General features: G+C 53.6%; 2 protein-coding genes across 6 annotated transcripts in view; one reads left to right on the top strand and one right to left on the bottom strand.

Moving 5' to 3' along the window:
* Nucleotides 1–319: 319 nt before the first annotated feature.
* On the top strand, nucleotides 320–4103 carry UFSP1 (UFM1 specific peptidase 1 (inactive)). The gene is made up of 2 exons (XM_065569058.1): nucleotides 320–417; nucleotides 2027–4103. The coding sequence occupies exons 1-2, from the start codon at nucleotides 404–406 to the stop codon at nucleotides 2718–2720; spliced, it is 708 nt and encodes a 235-aa protein (XP_065425130.1). The 5' UTR covers nucleotides 320–403; the 3' UTR covers nucleotides 2721–4103.
* Nucleotides 4104–7806: 3703 nt separating this feature from the next.
* LOC101939265 (N-acetyllactosaminide beta-1,3-N-acetylglucosaminyltransferase 4-like) overlaps nucleotides 7807–21252 on the bottom strand; it is a 54715-nt gene continuing 41269 nt past the window's right edge. For 2 of the 5 annotated variants that reach the window (XM_065569051.1, XM_065569050.1), the window contains exons 2-3: nucleotides 19862–20484; nucleotides 7807–19394 (exon numbers count right to left, since the gene is read on the bottom strand). In XM_065569051.1, coding sequence (XP_065425123.1) covers nucleotides 18931–19394; nucleotides 19862–20462 — 1065 coding nt within the window. In that variant the 5' untranslated portion in view covers nucleotides 20463–20484 and the 3' untranslated portion in view covers nucleotides 7807–18930. The remainder of the gene's footprint in view (nucleotides 19395–19861; nucleotides 20485–21252) is intronic. The other 3 variants (XR_010592991.1, XR_010592990.1, XR_010592989.1) reach the window with 3 other exon arrangements.

Here is a 21252-nt window from a genome sequence, read left to right as displayed (position 1 = left end):
CTCTCCCCGGCTCTGGGAGGGGAGTGGGGGCTGGTGGGTTAGAGCAGGGGGGGCTGGGAGCCAGGACTCCTGGGTTCTCTCCCCGGCTCTGGGAGGGGAGTGGGGGCTGGTGGTGAGAGCGGGGGGCTGGGAGCCAGGACTCCTGGGTTCTCTCCCTGGCTCTGGGAGGGGAGTGGGGGCTAGTGGGTTAGAGCAGGGGGCGGGGCTGGGAGCCAGGACTCCTGGGTCCCCTCCACGGCTTTGGGAGGGGAGTGGGGCTGGTGGGTTAGAGCAGGGGGCGGGGCTGGGATTTGGGACATGGGGCTGGCTGTGCACAAGCTGCTGGTCATTAAACAGTTAATGCCGGTGGTGGGCGCACGGTGCATGCTGGGAATTGTAGGCAGCTCCCTGGAAAACCAGCCACATGGAGGGTGCCCGGTGAGATTTCAGCGGGGAGCCCGGACTCCTGGGTTCTCTCCCCGGCTCTGGGAGGGGAGTGGGGGCTGGTGGTTAGAGCAGGGGGGGCTGGGAGCCCGGATGCCTGGGTTCTCTCCCTGGCTCTGGGAGGGGAGTGGGGGCTGGTGGGTTAGAGCAGGGGGGGCTGGGAGCCCGGACTCCTGGGTTCTCTCCCCGGCTCTGGGAGGGGAGTGGGGGCTGGTGGTTAGAGCAGGGGGGGCTGGGAGCCCGGATGCCTGGGTTCTCTCCCTGGCTCTGGGAGGGGAGTGGGGGCTGGTGGGTTAGAGCAGGGGGGGCTGGGAGCCCGGACTCCTGGGTTCTCTCCCCGGCTCTGGGAGGGGAGTGGGGGCTGGTGGGTTAGAGCAGGGGGGGCTGGGAGCCAGGACTCCTGGGTTCTCTCCCCGGCTCTGGGAGGGGAGTGGGGGCTGGTGGTTAGAGCAGGGGGGGCTGGGAGCCCGGATGCCTGGGTTCTCTCCCTGGCTCTGGGAGGGGAGTGGGGGCTGGTGGGTTAGAGCAGGGGGGGCTGGGAGCCCGGACTCCTGGGTTCTCTCCCTGGCTCTGGGAGATGAGTGGGGGCTGGTGGGTCAGAGCAGGGGGGCTGGGAGCCAGGACTCCTGGGTTCTCCCCGCGGCTCTGGGTGGGGAGTGGGGGCTGGTGGGTTAGAGCAGGGGGGGCTGGGAGCCAGGACTCCTGGGTTCTCTCCCCGGCTCTGGGAGGGGAGTGGGGGCTGGTGGGTTAGAGCAGGGGGGCTGGGAGCCAGGACTCCTGGGTTCTCTCCCCGGCTCTGGGAGGGGAGTGGGGGCTGGTGGGTTAGAGCAGGGGGGCTGGGAGCCAGGACTCCTGGGTTCTCTCCCCGGCTCTGGGAGGGGAGTGGGGGCTGGTGGGTCGGAGTGGGGGGGGGGCTGGGAGTCAAGACTCCTGGGTTCTCCCCCCCCCCCCCATGCCGGAAGGGGAGGGGCCAGTTCTGGGGCTATGCTGTAACCCAGGAGCATTTCCCTGCTGTTAACCCCTTTGGGTTGGGGGGCGTTGGGCTGTCTTCCCCCTCATCCCCCCCCCCTTTCTCACCCGCCTCAACCCACCAGCCCCCACAACCCTGCCACATATAGAACCCAGGAGTCCTGGTTCCCAGTCCCCCTGCTGTAACCCACCAGCCCCCACTCCCCTCCCAGAGCCGGGGAGAGAACCCAGGAGTCCTGGCTCCCAGCCCCCCTGCTCTAACCCACCAGCCCCCACTCCCCTCCCAGAGCCGGGGAGAGAACCCAGGAGTCCTGGCTCCCAGCCCCCCCTGCTCTAACCCACCAGCCCCCACTCCCCTCCCAGAGCCGGGGAGAGAACCCAGGAGTCCTGGCATTGGTGTCCCTTGCTCACGGAAGAGTTGAGGTGTGATTTCCTGTCCCGTCCTCCCTCTTTGGGTCTGGGCCAAATCCTGAGTCTCCCTGCAATTTCAATGGCTTAGATTGTTACCCACTTGTTACACCCACTCTACCCCATCTCCGCGCCGGGTGAGGGGTCCCTGGGTAACCAGCCGCCCCACCCCAGAGGTGGCCACATCTCAGCGTCCAGTTCGAATACAATTTCTCTCTCCCTGCAGGGACGTCCCGAGGTCTCTGCTCCCCGACGTTCACCGGGGCCTCCCCTTCCCAGGCTCTCCAACGCGGGCCGCCCTGGTCTCCGGCTCCTACCTCTATTACCACTACGGCTGCGATGGGGTGGACGACCGGGGCTGGGGCTGCGGCTACCGGACCCTTCAGACCCTCTGCTCCTGGCTGGCGGGGGCCGGAGCAGGGCCGGGGGCCTGTCCCCGGCCGGTCCCCTCCTTGTCGGCCATCCAGCAGGCCCTGGTGGAGATGGGAGACAAGCCGACGGCCTTCGCCGGCTCCCGGGACTGGATCGGCACGGTGGAAGCCGCCTTGTGCATGGATCACTTTTTTGGGGTGCCGTGCAAAATCTTGCACAGCCCCTGGGGGAGGGGACTGGGGAGGCAGGTGGGGGCCTTGTACGCCCATTTCCAGGGAGGTGGGGGGCCGGTGATGCTGGGGGGTGACGCCGACAGCTCCTCCAAGGGTCTGCTGGGGGTCTGCTCCGTGCCCGCCGGCCACCATCTCCTTGTCCTGGATCCCCACTATTACTGGGGGGCTGGGGGCCTTGGGCGGGAGGGGATGCAGGCGGCGGGGTGGGTACGCTGGCAAGGCTTGGCCTCCTTCGACCCTTCTTCCTTCTACAATCTCTGCCTGCCGCAGTTCTGGCGGGCCGCAGGCGAGGGGGACAGCGCTGGTGAAAACTGATTCGCACGAGCGAGCGTCGCTCGGACGGCCGCCACTGGGCCACGTGAACCTTGGATTTCATGAGTGAGAGTCGCCCAGAGGGCCACCAAGAGCTTTGCACAAGGGAGATGTCACTGGGACCCGTGAACATTGATTTGCACGAGTAAGGGTCGCCCGGCCGGCTGCCCAGCGCTTCGCACAAGGGAGATGTCACTGGGACTTGTGAACATTGCTTTGCACAAGTGAGAGTCACGCGGCTGGCCGTCAAGGGGTTTGCACAACTGCGGAGACGCTGGGGTGAATGTGGTCTCAGCCGGGGCACCCACTCCGAGCCCAGATCCCCAAGGCCGCCCCAAAGAGGGGCTGTTAAAAGCCGGAGGCCGGGGAAGCTTGGGGGAGCAAACTGAAAGGTGGGGGCCATGGCTGGATCTGGGTGCACCCCCAGATAAATCTTGTGTCTCATGCATATTGTGCCTTTACCACCCTGTTAACAGACGGGCGTTCCTTGACCTCCGCTCGTCTGCAACATTGGGTTCTGTAAATCCAGTTAAAATGCTCATTCGTCCCTTTCCGCCTGATGCAGGATTTTCTTTTGTTGGTAATGCAATCCACAGCAATGCTAACGCCTACGCCAAAACCCAGGCTTCGGCGTGACGGTAGCTGCGTGGCATTCTGGGCTTCTCGGCGGCTTTTCCTGATTTTCTGAAAGACCAAAAGAACTGGTTTCTACCCCTTTGGGGGGGCAGGTGATTGCTTAAAATAGCCCTTTCTTTTACAAATGCTCTGGCTGATTGCAGGCAAGACAGAGGAATTGCCCCCCTCTTTTCCTGGGTTTTCGTTCCACAGGCAGGCCAGGTTGTTAGCCTTTAGGGGACGTGATCCCACTGCTCAGTCGTGAGGCCACGTGCCTCAGTTTCCCTTTGTATACAGCAGAGCAGGTCTGTCGTGGTTCTCTCTGTTGTGCGAAGCGTTAAGTTTATTCACAGGTAAGAGGTGAGCAGCTTCACCATCTGGCTTTAAAGGATTTCTCCAAAACGTGTACACGCGCCGCGACCCGTTGTTAGCGGGGACTTGGTAACATTCGGTGTAGCCCAATACCAACAGTAACAGCGCAGCTATTCAATGGGGCTTGTCATACCAGGCCCTTTCTTTGGACAATTTTGTTTTTGAGGCCAGCGTGTTCACTGTGCTCTTGAAATCTTTGTGTAGGCATTTGAATTTCATTATATCCGTGGGGTTTGGGTGAATGAAAAGCTAGGGTTGTCATGCATGTTAGCAGACCCCTTTTGTACCTGTCTTCAGACTTCAGCACGGCACGCACCTGTCTCTGGGGGCAGGGGCTGTGGGGAGCAGTGGGTGGGGGATGTTGGGAGATCTGTTTATGGAGGGGGTCTTTGGGGAGACACTGGGGGATCTGGGGGAGGGGAGATGAGATATGGGGGGCTGTGTCTGGGGGCAGGGGCTGTGGGGAGCCGTTGGTTGGGGTGGCGGGAGATCTGTTTATGGAGGGGGTCTTTAGGGAGACTCTGGGGGATCTGGGGAGGGGAGAGGGGATATAGGGGGCTGTCTCGGGGGGCAGGGTGTTATACCAATAGAATAAAAACCAGCAGGATCTTATTAAGAGGGATAAGGCAAAGATGCCACATTTATTGTAAATATACTGATAAAGCAAAAGATAAACATAAACAACGTTGTTTGACTACTTATTTCTTATACACACAGAGAGAGAGAGAGAGAGAGATTCATTCCCACAATCATTCATTCAAGTTCTGTAGAGGTGTTATAATTACCAGCCTAGAAGTTGCTCATGCCAAGTTACTGGCCAGGTATCTTGGTCATGAGGATGGAGCCGAGTCCGTGTCAGGTGCACCTGATGCTCCTGGAGGTGGCAGCAGAACCAGAGACTCAAAGTCATCAGTCTTTAGAGTCCATTCTTATAGGGATTAGTTCCTATGTTAGTCTATGGGAGCTGTTTCATCCTGCTGTTACCGACTCAGTCAGCAGATGGCACATTCCTGTCCAAAGTGGCACATTCCTGGTGGCTCCAAACTGTCCAAAGTTCGTGTTTCATCCATCCAGGTGATGGGGTGGGTCCCAGTTTACCCTCCGGGGTTTGTCTGTTCATCCACTTGACACATTCTTCGGCCCATGGATACTCCCTTTCTAGGCTGGCACCTCCCTAACCATCCATGTATATCAAGCATTCATCAGCATACATTCCATATCTTAACCCTATTTTAATTTACTGTCTCCACCACTTTCGGGGTGTGTGCTAATTCGTTTGAGACTCCCGGCCCTTTAATCCCAGAGGGTGGGGGTCGGTCCTAGGAGCCGTTGACTGAAGTGAAAGTCACTTAAGGGCTTATAGTGTTTGTTTACCTTGTATCAATTACTTCAAGAACAAAGTCAGTTAAAAGAACAGGAGTACTTGTGGCACTTTAGAGATTAACAAATGTATTAGAGCATAAGCTTTCGTGGACTACAGCCCACTTCTTCGGATGCATACAGAGTGGAATAAATATTTATTCAAGTCCTCCTGTTCTTCTTGCGGATACAGACTAACACGGCTGCTACTCTGAAAGTCAGTTAAGTTGTTTGTAAGTTTTACATAGTAATAAAGTATCTTTCACAGGATAGATATAATCAATGGTTTCTACAGAGGGTAGCTTACAAGTTTTAACAGAAGACCCAAGAGATTTTTGTACTTGGTGAAACTGTTGGATTTTAAAGTGTGGGGGACAAATTATGAGGGGGTCACTGTCACTTGGGGGAATCACTGTTAGTACCTTCTTTTATATCCCTACATAATCCCCCTTGTGACACTACGCTATTTATATAATCGTTAGTGTCACTTTCTTTTTAACCTGTTTAAGAGAAGGTACTGTGAGGCAACATGTGTTTGTGATTCCAATTTAGCATACATTCTTTTTATCTGAAAACACATGCCACACATACCAATTATACAAATACAATTTAATATCAAGACTACTATCAAGGGGTGCAGCATTACTGATCGGATGCCAGTGGTAGTCGGGGACCATCCAGAGAATATATCATACCAGTGGTAGGTTGTAATTTGTTTCTCTGCAGTGGCAATTCGTAACATGTCCCCATTGGCATGTATAATATGAATAGTCCGATTTCCTACTTGGTCATCTGTCTGTTCTAAAAATTTGGTCACTTTTTTGCTTTTAATTAGACTATCAGTAAGATCTTGCCATCTAATTCCAAGGTCAATCGAGAAGTCGGCCAGCTCAGCGGTTAGTGTTAGCTGGGACTTCTTTGGCCGCAGTAAATAGTAAGGTTTCAGAGTAGCAGCCGTGTTAGTCTGTATCCGCAAAAAGAAGAACAGGAGGACTTGTGGCACCTTAGAGACGAACAAATTTATTTTTTAGTAAATAGTAAGTGTGATTGTTAGTAAAAACAGTACTGACATTGCATTTACATTCATCTACCAGGGGGTTGCTAACACTCCCACCCTCCCAAAATTCTTCCTCCCACGAGTGGATACATACACATTGTCCATTGTACAGTACTTTGGTGTCATTGTCCAATTCATCCCACATACATGATCCCAATGAAACATCTTTACTACAAGACTCTGGTAAGGTGAGGCACACCCACTTTTGAGGAGTCCATGCGGTACAACCTCTGGTGTCCAATAGTTTTCCTCCCTCCCCAGCCCACTGACTCGAGGTCCGAGGGAGCCAGAATGATCCCATGTGTAATATGGGGAGTGGGCTAACCTTCCGTACCTTTGCGTCCAGAGACTGTTGGTGTGCTATTTTCACAATTATTTCCCCAGTTAACAAGTCTGATTTCACAGTGCTGGAAACATACTGCATCAGTCATATTGGTAAGTATCAAACAGAGATCATTTCCTTTGTTTTAACAAATGCATTAAAACCTTAATATTACCCAAAATTACCCAAAACATTTCATGTTCCAAAGTAGATAGGGGAAGTTATGGGGGCCCAAGAACTACCCTTTAGGGCTTGGGGAAGTAGAACCAGAGTGCGTAGAGGAAAGTGTGGAATTAACAGTACAAGCAAATGTAACTAACAATACACATGTATCAATAACAAAAATCAACAACAAAATGACTATTAGAGAACCTAACAAAAAATAACCCTGATGCATTGGGGACCAAAGTCTTTTGGACACAAGGGGTGATTGATAAATTGGATGGATATGGGGGAAGTAGAGAGAAGAAAAGACATTTGCCCTGTCTAGTGTAGTATCCCCTCTCTCTCTGGACCCAATGCTAACACAGGACACCACTGGAGACAGACACAGAACATGCAACACTGAACACAGACTTTGTCATGACACTATAACCATGGTATTTTATCACTCTTCAGCTGGTACCAGCTCTCCTGATGTTCTGGTTCAGAGCCTGAAAGATAGAAGCTTGGAAACAAATTAGCACAGTGCTCCCACCACGGCAGACCCTGCTCGGTCTCTGCCACAGTGTGTTTGGTACTTGGGGCTGCACAAATGCTAATTAAGTGCTGCATTTCTTTGTGAGTTAAATTTTGTTTTCTTTTCTTCATTTTAAAATCCCCAGCCACTTTGCCATGGCCTGGAGATCTGAGGCAGAAGCAGGCACTGTTGTTACTGTTTCAATGGCATTCTGGCCCTGGGAGGAGGAATTTACCCAAATATCCCAAATATCCCCCTTCCCAATCTCCAGAGGGGTCCCAAAGGTCTGCCCCTTCCGGGGTCTTAAATGTTCCTTCTCCTGATGTTACTGCTGCTGTAAGATTTGAGAGTGCTGTTTTAACTCTCTGTACCCAACCTTAAGGACATCTAACTGGATTTGGGTACTAATGGACAGACATTTTATTTCTCTGCTTTTGCAGCAGAGGCTTGTAAATCTTGGTGCAGTTTTTCATTTTTGCACCCAGCCAATGGAAGGAAAACCTTGTTACAGGGCTTCCATACAAGCCAAACTACAGCTCCTTCCTTTTGTTTTGACAGAGTTTTCATGTACCCTCGTCAAAGTGACAGTCTGATTACACAGAGCTGTTGCCAGCACAGAGTGCCCGAGGACAGCAACAGCGGGTCCGTTGCCCGGTGTGCTTCGTGCCAATGAACACACCAGGGGGAGAAGCAAACAAAGTTTATTTGGGATCCCAAAGCGGTGCAAGGAGACAGGCACGTCTCAGATCAAGCACATTAACAGGAACAGTTTTTCTTCTTTTATACATTTTGCAGTTAAGCCTCACCCCCCCCCTTTCCCCTATAGCCCTCCCTTTCTCCCCCCGATTCCTCCCTCTACCCCTCCCGTCCCTGGTAATAGTTAAGTCATTCTTGGCAGCTATAAGCCTAGCTTGTTAGTAACTTCTTTAAACCGTTATCTTGTCCTTTTTCCCTTCAGCCAGAAACATGCAGGCCTCATTATTACCGCTTGAGCAGGGGGTTGCACACAGATAACTGGTTGCTTACATATTCCAATTGCACCTGGCTTTTGAGGTTGATTAGAGTTTAAACATGGAAGGACAGAGTTTGGTTCACTTAGGCCAAGTGCAGGAAGCTTCATTGACACTTAGTGGCCTTCCACCCTCCCGAGTTACCTAGGGTGAGGCCTAGTGACGTCAACAGAGCCATCTGTTGCTTCAGAGGGGCACTGTTCATTTCTTATTCTTTTACTACAGCTCTCATCTGCTATTTGGTTACACATTCAAAACAAAACTAATTTATCTTAAACCTACAAAACAGGAGTTTTACAAACCAGATGTGTTGGTTTAGGTTCTTAGAACCTTACATATTTCCACAGACAAATAGATACAGACACATTTTCTTTTCCTTAACATCTCTTCTGTATTGCTGTTTTTACATAGCTGTACATGGATTATATTCCCATCATACATTTGGGTCAGTTAAGTTTCAGTAGAATCCCCTCATGTGTTTAACAAATTTGACTCAATTGTCCGTAGTCAAATTATTTTAAATGCCTGGATTATTTACAGACATTCCTTTGGAAAAGGGCCCATTTTTCCTTCAGAATGGCTGCAAAGAAACCAAGAATTCCTTTTCTCTTTAACATGGTACTTTTTAGCATTTTCACAAAGTTTAACTGCTTAATTCTGTTCAGCCTCTGTAGAGTTAACTTTTCAGGGTCATTTTTTTTTTTAATTACTGTTTATCTCCCAAAATGACACCTTTATTAACTCAGATTTTACCATGCCAAGTATTGTACCAGCATCTGAATTCCCCATACCTGTACTTACTTACTCTTTTGTGCCACCTATACCCTTAGGGCTTCCAACCTGTTTTCCAGTTTCTCTATCTGTTGCTTGCCTGGGCCCGATCCTGCTTTTTCCAATGAACCTTTCCTTTCCATGGGCACAAGCTTTGTTTCACTACCAATTTAGCAAGGAGGGTGGGCTTCTTAACCAGCCCCCACCCTTCCTGGTCCCTTTCCTTAAACATTTTTTTTAATTGTGAAATGACCACAATATCACTCACAAAAACCCAAACCAAAACAAACAAACATAAACCACACTACACTGCCCAAACCCCTATATCCTTCAGAGTTTGGATTAACAGAATAAGATCTGCATCTTATGATTTTAACCCACTCTGGGCCAGAGGGAGAGACGCTAAGCTTCCCTCTGTATTGCTCGGTCTGCTACCACCGAGGGTTCATACTCCAAATATAAAAACCCTTTCCAGGGGCAGAACGAGAAATCCTAAGTTCTCCTCTTATGCTCAGGCATGCTACGACTGAGGGTGTATGCACCTTTTCTTGAACATTTTTAAAAGCTTGTTCAAACTTTCCTGTCGCTCCTGACATCGTTCAGCGAGCGACACAGCCTAGATTCTGAAATCATAGCTTATCTTTGTTATTTTCCTGCTACCTATCCGGAGGCCAGCAGGTTTGGTTAACCAGATTGTATTCTGCTACGTTTACTTGGTGGTGTGCACACCGGCATTTTACCAATATTCCCCCTTTCGCAATTCTCCACCAAACTGTTATACCAATAGAATAAAAACCAGCAGGATCTTATTAAGAGGGATAAGGCAAAGATGCCACATTTATTGTAAATATAATGATAAAGCAAAAGATCAAAGTAAACAACGTTGTTTGACTACTTATTTCTTATACACAGAGAGAGAGAGAGAGAGAGAGAGAGAGATTCATTCCCACAATCATTCATTCAAGTTCTGTATAGGTGTTATAGTTACCAGCTTAGAAGTTGCTCAGGCCAAGTTACTGGCCAGGTATCTTGGTCATGAGGATGGAGCCGAGTCCGTGTCAGATGCACCTGATGCTCCTGGAGGCTGTCAGCAGAACCAGAGACTCAAAGTCCTCAGTCTTTAGAGTCCATTCTTATAGGAATTAGTTCCTATGTTAGTCTACGGGAGCTGTTTCATCCTGCTGTTGCTGACTCAGTCAGCAGATGGCACATTCCTGGTGGCTCCACACTGTCCAAAGTTCGTGTTTCATCCATCCAGGTGATGGGGTGGGTCCCAGTTTACCCTCCGGGGTTTGTCTGTTCATCCACTTGACACATTCTTCGGCCGATGGATACTCCCTTTCTAGGCTGGCACCTCCCTAACCATCCATGTATATCAAGCATTCATCAGCATACATTCCATCCCTTAACCATATTTTAATTTACTGTCTCCACCACTTTCGGGGTGTGTGCTAATTCATTTGAGACTCCCGGCCCTTTAATCCCAGAGGGTGCGGGTCTGTCCTAGGAGCTGTTGACTGAAGTGAAAGTCACTTAACGGCTTATAGTGTTTGTTTACCTTGTATCAATTACTTCAAGAACAAAGTCAGTTAAGTTGTTTGTAAGTTTTACATAGTAGTAAAGTATCTTTCACAGGATAGATATAATCAATGGTTTCTACAGACAGTAGCTTACAAGTTTTAACAGAAGACCCAAGAGATTTTTGTACTTGGTGAAACTGTTGGATTTTAAAGTGTGGGGGACAAATTATGAGGGGGTCACTGTCACTTGGGGGAATCACTGTTAGTACCTTCTTTTCTATCCCTACAAGGGGCTGTGGGGAGCAGTGAGTGGGGGATTTTGGGAGATCTGTTTATGGAGGGGATCTTTGGGGGAGACACTGGGGGATCTGGGGGAAGAGGATATGGGGGGGCTGTCTCTGGGGAGCAGTGGGTGGGGGCGACCCTTCCTCTGCAGGGTCATAATTTGACCCTTTTGGTTTCAGGTAGTTCATTTGCTGGCCAGGTCTGTTTGTTACCCGCAGCTCCTTTGTGGGCAGTTCTCTCCTTCCTCCATCAATTCGGTCGTTTGCACCGACCCAGCCGCTTTCTGGCCTGCTCTTGGCTCCCAAGCCAGCAGGCGAGCTCAGCGATTCTGTCTTAAAAGAGAGTTTGGGTTTCTTTCCACTTCCAACGCCTGCTTGCGGCGATCTGCAGAAGAAAACACAACCGCGGGTGGCTCCCTTCAGAGCCCGAATCGGGTTTGACTGAGTAGGAGGTTTTATTCGCATTTCTTTTATCCTGTCTACAACGTACGCTGCACGCGTCCTGGGGAAAAGGTGTCACGGACTCACAGATCGTGCCCACTCTTGGCCCCGTGCGGTCCGTGGGGGCTGCCCCTGTCAGTGCGACAGCCCTTCTCGGGGGTCCACTCTCTCTCGGGGTCAGGCCCCTCCACCTCCTGGAGCCGCACCTCTCGGAGCCTTAGCACGTCTGTCTCTGCCGTGGGCCCCCTCAGGGAGTCCCCTCGCTCTGGACCCCCCGGGGTTGATGCCACCCTGTTCTCTAGACCGGAGTGACTCTCAGCCAACATGAAACAGGAGGGTTTATTGAGAGTTGAATACAGCACCGGAAACTCAGGGCCTCAGGCCTGGCCTCCCTCAGCCCAGCACACCCCAGTCTCTCTGCATCCAGGTGGGCTCTGCCTGCTCCCCCTCTCCAGCCCCGAGCCCCCCTGCTCCCAGCTGGGCATCTGAGATCCCCGGCCCCAGGCCCCGCCTCTGTCCATTGTCTTCTCTCCAGGTGAACAGGGTCGTAAACCGGGGCCTCCGCTCCTGCTTCTGTTCTCTGGCTGGAACCGGCTGGTTCGGTCACTGGGTTCTCACTCTGCAGCCCATTGTCCACCCACTGGCCAGAACCGGCTGCATCTCCTCAGCTGGGCCTCCGGGTCACCAGGTCGCCAGGTCACCGGTCGCTGGGGTATCCATCCTCCCGGCCATCGGCTGGGTCCCCAAGTCCTCTCTCTGGTCCTCTGCCAAACACACTCCCTCTCCCCTCACCTCGTTAAACCAGTAACACCCAGGGAAACTGAGTCCCACCCCCGCCACATGCAAACCATTGAAACTCCACAGAAAACAAGAGAACCCCCCACTTCGTCACAAAAGGCACAGGCCTTCCCTCATTTAACTTATTGCAGCTCTTATCTGCTATTTCGTTACCCCCCCCATTCTCCTGCGCTTGACGGCCCTGTAGCGGCCACGGCTTTGGTCTTTAAAAAGATATTGAATGTTATAGGGCATTGAGGTACCTTAAATCCCAAAGCCAAACCCCACGTGTCTGGTAAAAAGTCGTCAGTCGGCTTTGCAACTTGGAATGAAAGATCCAAACGGCTTTTTAGGGGCGTTTATTTCAAAACAAAACCCATTTATTTTAAACCTACAAACCAGAGTTTTACAAGCCAGCAGTGTTAGCTTAGGTCCTAAACACGCCACGTATTTAGGGTGACCAGCTGTCCCGTTTTGGGGGACCTTTTCTTATATATGCGACTATGACCCCCCACCCCCGTCCCTACACATGGTCACCCTACACATATTTACGCAATATATTTATACACACACATTCTTTTTTCTTAGCATCTCTTGCACGGCTTTAAATGTTTACACAGATTGCATTTCTCTGCGTTTGGGGCAGTTAAGTTCCAGTAGAAACCCCTGGTGGTCTTTTAGCCAATGCCACTAACTTGTTCATAGTCAAATGATTCATGGCTGATTTACAGATATTCCTTTGGAAAAGGGCCCATTTCCCCTTCAAATCGGCTGCGAAGCAACCACGAATTCTCTTCCCATAACGCTTTTCCTTTTTTACATTTTCACAGGGGTCGCCTGCTCAATCCCCTCCAGCCTCGGCCGAGTTCACGTCTCACTCTCCGTCCTTCGTGACAAGCCCCGGTGCCAACGCTGTCCACGTATTTATTCGAGGGACACCATCATAGGACCTAACCCCATCAGCCCCACCATCCAGGGCACGTTCACCTGCACATCTACGGGTGTGATCTATGCCATTGTCACGGAGTTTGGGGAGACAGGGCCCTGCACCCCCGGCTCCCTGCGATTCACCGGGACTCTCAGCCAGGCACTAAAACAGAAGGTTTATTTAGATGAGCCAAGACAGGTCTTGCAGGTACAGACAACACAACCCCCTCAGTCAGGTCCATCTTGGGGGGCCAGGGGAGGTCTGTCTGGGCTCCCCTCCATTTTCCCAGCCAGCTCCAAACTGAAACTCTCCAGCCCCTCCTGTGGCCTTTGTCTCTTTCCCAGGCCAGGAGGCCACCTGATCTCTTTGTTCTCCAACACCTTCAGCTGGCACTTTTGCAGAGGAGGGGCCTAGGCCATTAGTTGCCATGAGTCAGGGTGTCGGCCATTCTCTGTACAGACCCTTGCACACCCCGGCCCTCTAGGGCTCTGCAACAATTGCACACCCTGATCCCCCCACCTAGATACTTAAGAAATGCATAGGGGAAACTGAGGCACCCACACGGTATTCAGAGAAAACGTTAAGAGCAGTCCCACTTTGTCAGAGCCATCATGTGCCAGCAATGCCCCTCTGCCATGGACATTGGTCAAACCGGACAGTTCCTACGTAAAAGAATAAACAGACACAAATCGGACATCAGGAATTGTAACGTTCAAAAACCAGTCAAAGAACACGTCAACCTCCCTGGACACTCAATAACAGACCTAAAAGTGGCCATTCTTCAACCCCAAAAATGTCAAAAACAGACTCCAATGAGAAACTGCAGACCTGGACTTGATTTGCAAACTGGACACCATCAAATTAGGCCTGAAGAAAGACCGGGAGTGGCTGGATCACTACAAAACGTAATTTCCCCTCTGCTGATACTCACCCCTTCTTGTCCACTGTTGGGAATGGGTCACCTTGATTGCATTGGCCTCGGTAGCACTACAAAGGTGATTTCCTCCCCTGCGTGTCGACTGTTGAGAACAGCCCACTTCCACCTTAATTGAACTGGCTCGTTAGCACTGACCCCCGACTTGGTAAGACAACTCCCATCTTTTCACGTGCTAGAATATATATTCTACTTCCTGGATTTCCCACGCCGTGCAGCCGCTACAGTGGCTTTTAGCTCCCGGAAGCTGACGCCCAAATAAACGCGTTCGTCTCTAAGGTGCCACAAGGACGCCTCGTTGTTCTCTTTCCTTAAACCACTTGCTTATTTCCCAAAATGGCACCTCCGTCAGCTCAGCTATCCCCATTTCATCCCTCACTCTCACAGACCTTGGGGGACAGGCCAGTCCTCGCTTACAGACCCCCCCAACCCGAAGCAAGTACTCACCAGCAACCACACATCACACCACAGAAACACCAACCCAGGAACCAATCCTGGGTAGCAAACCTCATTGCCATCTCTGTCCCCATATCTACTCTGGCGACACCATCAGAGGACTCAACCACAACAGCCACACCATCAAGGGCTCATTCACCTGCATGTCTACTAATGTGATATGTGCCAGCAATGCCCCTCTGGCCAAACCGGACAGTCCCTACGTAAAAGAATAAATGGTCACAAATCCGACATCAGGAATGGGAAGATACAGAAGCCAGTAAGTGAACACTTCAATCTCCCTGGTCATTCTGTAACAGTTTTAAAACTAACTTCAGAAACAGACTTCGAAGAGAAACTGCAGGACTAAAATTCATTTGCAAATTTAACACCGTTAATTTGGGCTTGAATAGGGACTGGGAGTGGCTGGCTCATTACAGAATCAGTTTTTCCTCTCCTGGAATTGACACCTCCTCATCTATTGTTGGGAGTGGATCACATCCACCCTGATCGAATTGGCCCTGTCCACACTGGGTCTCCACTTGCGAAGTAACTCCCTGCTCTCCATGGGTCAGTATATAATGCCTGCACCTGTAACTTTCACTCTATGCATCCGAAGAAGTGAGGTTTTTTTTATCCACGAAAGCTTACGCCCAAATAAATCTGTTCGTCTTTAAGGTGCAACCGGATTCCTTGTGTTTGTGGATACACACGACCATGGCTGCCCCCCAATACTTGACACCATTTCAGGTATTGTCCCGGGGCCTGAATGCCGCAGGCCGGCACGTCCTTGTTGCTCTGCGGGTGGGCCATTCCGTGCAATTTTCAGCCATGCTGACTCCCGGCGTGCCGTGAATGATTTAGCACATTCCTCGGCAATTTGCTGTGGAGTTTCTACGTTGCTTTGAAGACCGGTAACCTCCTCCCCTAAACCCGACAGACCTGCCCACACAGCTCCGACGAAAGAGCCTTTTTCTTATCCTGGGACGCCAGGGAAGCTACCACCCGCCTCTGGATAGCTGGCCAACCCTGCCGATCCCTGGGGGAGGCCGTATAAGGACCCCCCCATTTCCCCACCAGTTTATTAATAAACTCCTTAACCGGGGTTGCAGTAACGGGCCCGTTCAACTTACTCATCGAATCCATGGTGAGCAGAATCACAGAAGATCAGGGTTGGAAGGAACCTCAGGAGATATCTAGTCCCACCCCCTGCTCAAAGCAGGACCAACCCCAATGAAATCAGGCACGGCTCTCCCCTGGGATCCTCTTTGTGGCGCCAGATGTTGGAAGACGACTGGGCGTCCCCAGAGGCAGAGTTGAGTGGCCAGTTGTGACGGAGCAGGGAGCGGGGCAGATTTGACCTGGGAATGTTGCAGGGGGGTTGCAGTGGGGATGTGGGACTTCCCTTGAAGGGAGCTACCTGAGCTGTAACCTGAGCCAGGAATGGGGGTGGGGAGAATTAACACCTTCTGCCCGGGAGACTGAACAAAGGAGAGGAGGAGCTGGGGGGAGCAGGAAGGGAGGAGCTGCAGGAGGAGTTTTGGTTTGGTTTCAGTTTTGGGCTGGGTGGTGCAACGCAGGGAACCCCAAGCTGGGGTCTAAGCTCCCTGAACCTCCCAGAGGGACCTAATTGAGGGGGTCTGGTCGTACCTACACGCTCTGCTTGAGACTGTGTTCCTGTCCTTAAATAAACCTTCTGCTTTACTGGCTGGTTGAGAGTCACAGTGAATCTCAGGAAGAGGGGTGCAGGGCCCTGACTCCCCCACACTCCGCAACACCAGTGCTTATTGCCCTCGACCCGACTGTTGAGTAAGCCCGGAGTTAATTACATCACACGCCTTTTATCTAAAGTGAAGATGTAAATACGCACATTCACTACAACGCCTCTCAAACTCGCCTTGGAGAATATGAAGGCCCGTAGAATGAATATGAATAGCTATCTACTGAATATAACTAAACCCGCCCCGTTTACAGCATTAAGCAGCTTCTACAGCCGGTTTTCCTTTGCCGATACATTTCTTTGCAGTAATTGTAGCCACAAGTTTCCTTAATTGGCAGTTCCCAGAGGAGGGAGGAAGGGCCATGACCCCCGAGCACATTTATGGAGCTGGGAAAGGAAGGGGGGGTCTTCCCCCGTCTTCACACAAAGGTTGTCTTCAGACAACCACCTTCTTCATGCAGCTGCAACGCTTATCTATCCTTAACACACAGAAGGGGAGGGGAAAAGGTGGCAACTTTATCAAGCGGTGCCTGCCTTTCCTTTAGTCCCTATTACCATGTTAGTGGTTACCCAAGTCTTTACTTAACTCTGGCATACCCCCCACACAACCCCATCACCACCGTGAACTCCTGGCTCCCGGGCTCACCAGCCGATCTCACCGGGGCTCAGCGCTCGAGGGCACCCCAAAAAAAGCCTCGCGCCCTCTTCAGGCTGCTTCCCATCCCGAGAGCACCCTCCCTTCCCCCGGCTCCGCTGGTCCCCTGGAGCTCACACCAAAAACGTTGCCGCCCGGAGCCAGCTCCGGACTAAACTCGCCGCAGGCTGACGAACAAGCGATTTCCAGTCACCGTCGAAATCCGGCGCGGGACAGATTTCTAGCGATCCGGGCCCTCGACCACCTCCTTCAGGGCGGCCACGGTGCGGGGTGAGATCTCCGCCTTCCTTCAGCGTCTCCGACCCGGGCGAGTTCAAACAGCAACAAGAGAACTCTGCCCTATTGAGACAGATACGCCAGCCTGCTGCACCCAGACCAAGGTCTTTCTAATCCGTACCCACAAAGCTGCAGACTTTAACCAAAAACTGCTCAGCGGGTCACCTGTCTCCAGCACCCAGACACCCAGTTCCCAATGGGATCCAAACCCCAAGTCAATCTGTTTGACACTGTATAAAGCTTATACAGGGGAAACTCATAAAATTGTTCACCCTCTATAACACTGATCGAGATGTGCAGCTGTTTGCTCCCCCAGGTATTCACCACTTTGGGTTTATTAATAAACAAAAGTGATTTTATTAAGTATAAAAAGGAGGATTTAAGCGGTTTCAAGTAATAACAGACAGAACAAAGTAAGTTACCAAGCAGAATAAAACAAAACACGCAAGTCTAAGCCTAATACATTAAGAAACTGAATACAGGTAAATCTCACCCTCTGAGATGTTCCAATCAGCTTCTTTCACAGACTAGACTCTGTCCTAGTCTGGGCCCATCCTTTCCCCCGGTGCCATCCTTGTTCCAGCTCAGGTGGTAACTTGGGGATTTCTCATGACTCCAGCCCCCTTTGTTCTGTTTCCCTCTTATATAGCTTCGACACAAGGCATGAATCTTTTTTCTCTTTGGTCCCCCCTCCTTCTAAATGGAAAAGCCCCAGGTGACATGGTCACATGTCCTGTGAGACCCCCCCACCAGCCTCCATTCTTCCCGGCCTGACCCACAAGAACACAGGAAGGCTTACAAGCAAACAGAGTCATTTACAACCAATTGTCCTGGTCCATGGAAGCCATCACAATCCTCAGCCCCCATTAATGGCCCACACTTTGCATAGTTACAATAGGGCCTCAGAGTAATACTTCATATTTCTAGCTTCAGATACAGACTGATACATGCATACTGTCACGGACTCGTCACACATACAAATCGGATGATCACACTCAGTAGATCACAGGATTTGTAAGGATACCTTACAAGGGACCTTTTGCATAAAGCAGATTCCAGTTACATTATATTCACACTCCTTCGCCTATTTTCATAAAGCGTATGGAGCGCAGCGTCACAGTGGGGTGACTCCCTCGAGAGCAGAGGTAGTCACCCCAAACTACAGCCCGCAGGCCACATCCAGCCTGCGGGACCGTCCTTCCTGGCCCTTGAGCTCCTGGCTGGGGAGGCTCATCCCCGGCCCCTCACCTGCTGTCTCCACTCCCCACCGCCACGCTGCCGTGCGGGCAGCGACCTCCTGCCGCTCTAAGCGGCATAATAAGGGGGCAGCGGTGGTGTGCATCCGGCGGCGAGGGGGGTTGGGTAGGGGGTCCCGGGGGGCAGTCAGGGGACAGGGAATGGTTGGATGGGGCAGAGGTTCTCGGGCGGGGAACAGGGGTGGGGGTTGGATAGGGTATGGGAGTCCCAGGGGGCCTGTCAGGGGGTAGCAGGGTGGAGAGGGGTTGGGGCAGTCTGGGGACACGGAGAAGGGGGGGATTGGATTGGGGGTGGGGTCCCGGGGGGGTGGTTTGGGGTGGGGATCCTGGGAGGGGGCAGTCAGGGGACAGGGAGTTGGATAGGGGGTGGGGTCCAGGGGGGGCAGTTTGGAGCACGGGTCCTGGGAGGGGGCAGTCAGGGGACAGGGAAGGCGGGGTTGGATAGGTGTGGGAGTCCCGGGGGCCTGTCAGGGGGCGCGGGTGTGGATAGGGGTCAGGGCAGTCAGGGGAGAAGGAGCAGAGGGGTTGGATAGGTGCTGGAGTCCCAGGGGGGGCACTTAGGGGACAAGGAGCAGGGGTGCTGGATAGGTGGTGGGTTAGCATTGGACACCACACAATCATTTTACAACCATGAACATGGGGACCTGGGTGTTCCCCCGAGGTACAGAGCATCACACTCACCCAGCCACTCCCCTATGGCCCCATTCCCTGCCCCCCGGAACCAGCCAGTCCCCGCCCTGGGGCCGGGGTGGGAGCCAGTGCCCCCTAGAAGGGACAAGTCCCTGCCCCATTCCCTGCGCCTCTAAGAGGGGAGAGGCCCCATCCCATTGCACTGTTGCTCCTCGTACAATCCCTTCCACACCTCCTCCACCCTGCCCAGCGACACCCCGTGCACCAACATGGCCTCTGCGTACAGACACAGCTCGTCCTTCATGCCAAAGACCTGGAATCGGTCATCGTGCCGGTACCGCAGCCCGGCAGCCAGCACCAGGAAGCCGAAGTAGACGTCGTCCAGCGGGAAGACGGGGATGCGCTCGGAGGCCGCGGTCAGGGCCGGGACGCTGGCCCTGGGCATGATGAACCCGCCCCCGGAGGGGAAGAAGGGGTATTTGTCCTGGGGGAACAGGGCGGGGGAGACGCGATATTTCCCCCCTCTCATCACGGCTGCATGGCGCTGGATGTTGCCGTGGATGACGTGGGAGGCGTTGGGCGTCTGGCTCAGGTAGGCCACCATAGCGGGGGGGTTCACAAACTCGTCATCGTCCCCTGGAGGAGGGAAAAGATGCTGGGGAGGGTGCAGCTGGGGGCCAGATGGCCTCGCCAGAGCCAGGGAGAGAACCCAGGAGTCCTGGCTCCCAGCCCCCCCTGCTCTGACCCACCAGCCCCCACTCCCCTCCCAGAGCCGGGGAGAGAACCCAGGAGTCCTGGCTCCCAGCCCCCCCTGCTCTAACCCCCATCCCCCACTCCCCTCTCAGAGCCGGGGAGAGAACCCAGGAGTCCTGGCTCCCAGCCCCCCTGCGCTAACCCACCAGCCCCACTCCCCTCCCAGAGCCGGGGAGAGAACCCAGGAGTCCTGGCTCCCAGCCCCCCTGCTCTAACCCACCAGCCCCCACTCCCCTCCCAGCGCCGGGGAGAGAACCCAGGAGTCCTGGCTCCCAGCCCCCCCTGCTCTAACCCACCAGCCCCCACTCCCCTTCCGGAGTTGGGGAGAGAACCCAGGCGTCCGGGCTCACCTTTGAAGATGAAATCCGCCTGCCCGCAGCGCGCCCCCACCCAGCGCAGGAAGCAGCGCTCCTTGAGCGACAGGTTGTGGTGACTCTCGGCGAAATCCCACAGCACCACGTCCCCAAACTCCCCGCTCTCCCACTCCAGCAGGGCCAGGTGCCGGGGGTCGGGGGACACCCCCACGAGGAAGACGGCTCGGACCCGGTAGCCCCCCAGGACCCTGGGCCGGGCCCACGTGCGGCGGGCGGTGGCCCGTCTGGCGCTGGACGCTGGGTGGGATTTCACGGCCAGGAGCAGCAGGGGCAGCCCTGGGGGCCCGGAGCAAACCCCGTCCCCTGGGATCAGCTCCCGGCACCGGTAGCTCTGCAGCTGGGGGAACTCGGCCCCGAAGGCGGCGTAATCCAAGCGGAAGGTGAAGGTCCCGTCGCTCAGCTCCACCGAGCCACGGCTGGGGTCAGGGGTGCCCTGCGGGGGCTGCCTCAGTTGGATCCTCACGGGGAGAAGCAGCCAAAAACCTCTGCTGATCAGCAGGACCAAGAGCGGGATCCGAATCAAGGCCAGGATCCGAATCCCAAACCGAATCAGGATCCCAGCATCGTAGGGCATCATCTCCGCTCCCCTCAGGGCTCGACTGAAAGTGAAACCAAAAAAAACTAGCCCACAGTACAAACACTGCGGAAGGGCTGAATATAGAACCCAGGCGTCCTGGCTCCCAGCCCCCCCATTCTAACCTATCAGCCCCCACTTCCCTCCCAGAGCCGGGGAGAGAACCCAGGCGTCCTGGCTCCCAGCCCCCTGCTCTAACCCACCAGCCCCCACTCCCCTCCCAGAGCTGGGGAGAGAACCCAGGAGTCCTGGCTCCCAGCCCCCCTGCTTTAACCACCAGCCCCCACTTCCCTCCCAGAGCAGCGGAGAGAACCCAGGAGTCCTGGCTCCCAGCCCCCCCTCCTCTGAGTAACCAGCCCCCACTCCCCTCCCAGAGCCGGGGAGAGAACCCAGGAGTCCTGGCTCCCAGCCCCCCTCCTCTGAGTAACCAGCCCCTACACAGTGATGGAGCAGGGAGTGGAGCGGATTGACCGGGGAGTGTTGTGCGGGGTTTTTGCTGGGACTGTCTGCATGGGTGATGGGATATCAGGGTGTGACTTCACTGGAGGGACAATACCTAAGCCTGTAACGTGAGCCTAGGAGGGGGGTTGGGGCCAGGGGACACCACCTTCCAGGAAACTGGACAAAGGCTGGGGGAGGAGCTGCGGGGGAGGTTGGGTGAGAGTTTCAGTTTGGGGCTGTCTGGGGAAACGGAGGGAGCCTCAGGGCTGGGGTCTGATATTCCAAACTCAGGCACTGGTGAGGCCAGATCTGGAGTACTGTGTCCAGTTTTGGGCCCCTCACTACAGAAAGG

Source organism: Chrysemys picta, chromosome 16 (genome assembly GCF_011386835.1).
Source record: "Chrysemys picta bellii isolate R12L10 chromosome 16, ASM1138683v2, whole genome shotgun sequence".
Taxonomy (NCBI): domain Eukaryota; kingdom Metazoa; phylum Chordata; order Testudines; family Emydidae; genus Chrysemys; species Chrysemys picta.
Note: the sequence above shows the minus strand (reverse complement) of the source record. Positions and strands in the feature narration are given on the sequence as shown.